Source organism: Nanorana parkeri, unplaced genomic scaffold (assembly GCF_000935625.1).
Source record: "Nanorana parkeri isolate BGI_ZX_2015 unplaced genomic scaffold, ASM93562v1 scaffold2484, whole genome shotgun sequence".
NCBI classification, from domain to species: domain Eukaryota; kingdom Metazoa; phylum Chordata; class Amphibia; order Anura; family Dicroglossidae; genus Nanorana; species Nanorana parkeri.
The window spans coordinates 78,141-79,524 of record NW_017308752.1 but is presented as its reverse complement, the minus strand read 5'-3'; the positions used below and the strand labels follow the sequence as shown (position 1 = coordinate 79,524).

General features: G+C 51.7%; 1 protein-coding gene across 1 annotated transcript in view; it reads left to right on the top strand.

Moving 5' to 3' along the window:
• The window catches only part of TMOD4 (tropomodulin 4), a 33,057-nt gene that overhangs the window by 2,366 nt on the left and 29,307 nt on the right, over positions 1–1,384 (top strand). The window contains exon 4 of the mRNA XM_018573679.1: positions 1,237–1,377. Coding sequence (XP_018429181.1) covers positions 1,237–1,377 — 141 coding nt within the window. The remainder of the gene's footprint in view (positions 1–1,236; positions 1,378–1,384) is intronic.

Genomic DNA, 1,384 nt, shown 5'->3' with positions numbered 1-1,384 from the left:
GTACAGATGGAGTATGAGAGTGCAGCACATAGAGAAGCCCGTCCCCTGCCAGCATGCTGCAACCCTTGCTCTGTGTGTGGAAGCAGCGGTCTCTCTGCAGAGGTCCGACATGCCTCCCTCTACGTGAGAGCTCTCCACTCAGTAGGGAGCATGAGCCTGAGCTCGACTGCACAGCCTGAGTTGGAAGTCTGTCCCCCTGCCAGCATACTGCAGAGAAGGGCCCTTGCTCTCTGTCTGGAAGCAGCGGTCTCTCTGCAGTGGTCCGGCATGTCTCCTACTGAACCACAACCACAGTTCTCCAATCAGCACGGACCATGATTCTTACTATGACCTTCAGCTTTGACTCAGCAGGGGGGGCGTGTCAGACCTCTGCAGAGAGACTGCTGCTTCCACAGAAAGACTTCCCATATTATACATTAATGTCATTCAGATGTTTTGTTTTTTTCCGGGGGCCCCTTGCTGGGGCCACACACATTTTTCTATTTTATGTCAATTTGTATCTTCAAATTATTTTAATATTTTTTTTATTCAGTTTTAAAGTTGACTTTTATTGAGTCATTTTTAAAGAAAATTAGAATTGTATAAAAACATTAAAAAAAACATTTTTTTGTCTTTACATTGTAACAATATATTTCGTCATGGAAGTTAAACTGCTGCTGGCGGCGGCGGCGCTGTCCCTTTAAATGTCCTTCCCCCGCCGCCCGTCACAGTGACGGACGTGGGCAGCTGCAGGCTATATTCTCCCCTCCGAATGAGCCGGCCCGTCCTCCTGCAGAGCCGCCGCAGCAGAGTTACCATTCCGCCGATTGACAGAACTGAAATCCAATGAAGGGGCGGGAATGTAAGGGGCGGGGCCAGGGACACTCAGGCTGGAGAGTAAAGGTCTAGATGATGCCGGGTGTCCCCCATCCAGGAAAGGAGGCGGAGCTCTATCTGACTTGCTGCAGCTTCTAATGCACATTGTGAGGAGCTCCCGGTGTGCAGTGACATCAGAGGAAGAGGAGCCGGTACAACTGTGCAAGGCTGAAGGGGAGGACGGGGGTCAGATAGGAGACTGAAGGGGAGGACGGAGGTCAGATAGAAGACTGAAGGGGAGGACGGAGGTCAGATAGAAGACTGAAGGGGAGGACGGAGATCAGATAGAAGACTGAAGGGGAGGACGGAGGTCGGATTTAAAGGGACTTTTTAGGGTTTGCTCTATGGGTGACCTGTGTGTGTTATGTAACTTAAAGCGAATCATTTTCCCCTCCCCCGCAGGGAAGCCGTTCATCTCCAAAAACCCCAAACGTGAGATCCCCAAGGAGGAGCAGATCACGCTGGAGCCGGAGATGGAGGAGGCCCTGGCCAACGCGACGGACGCCGAGATGTGCGATATCGCAGGGAC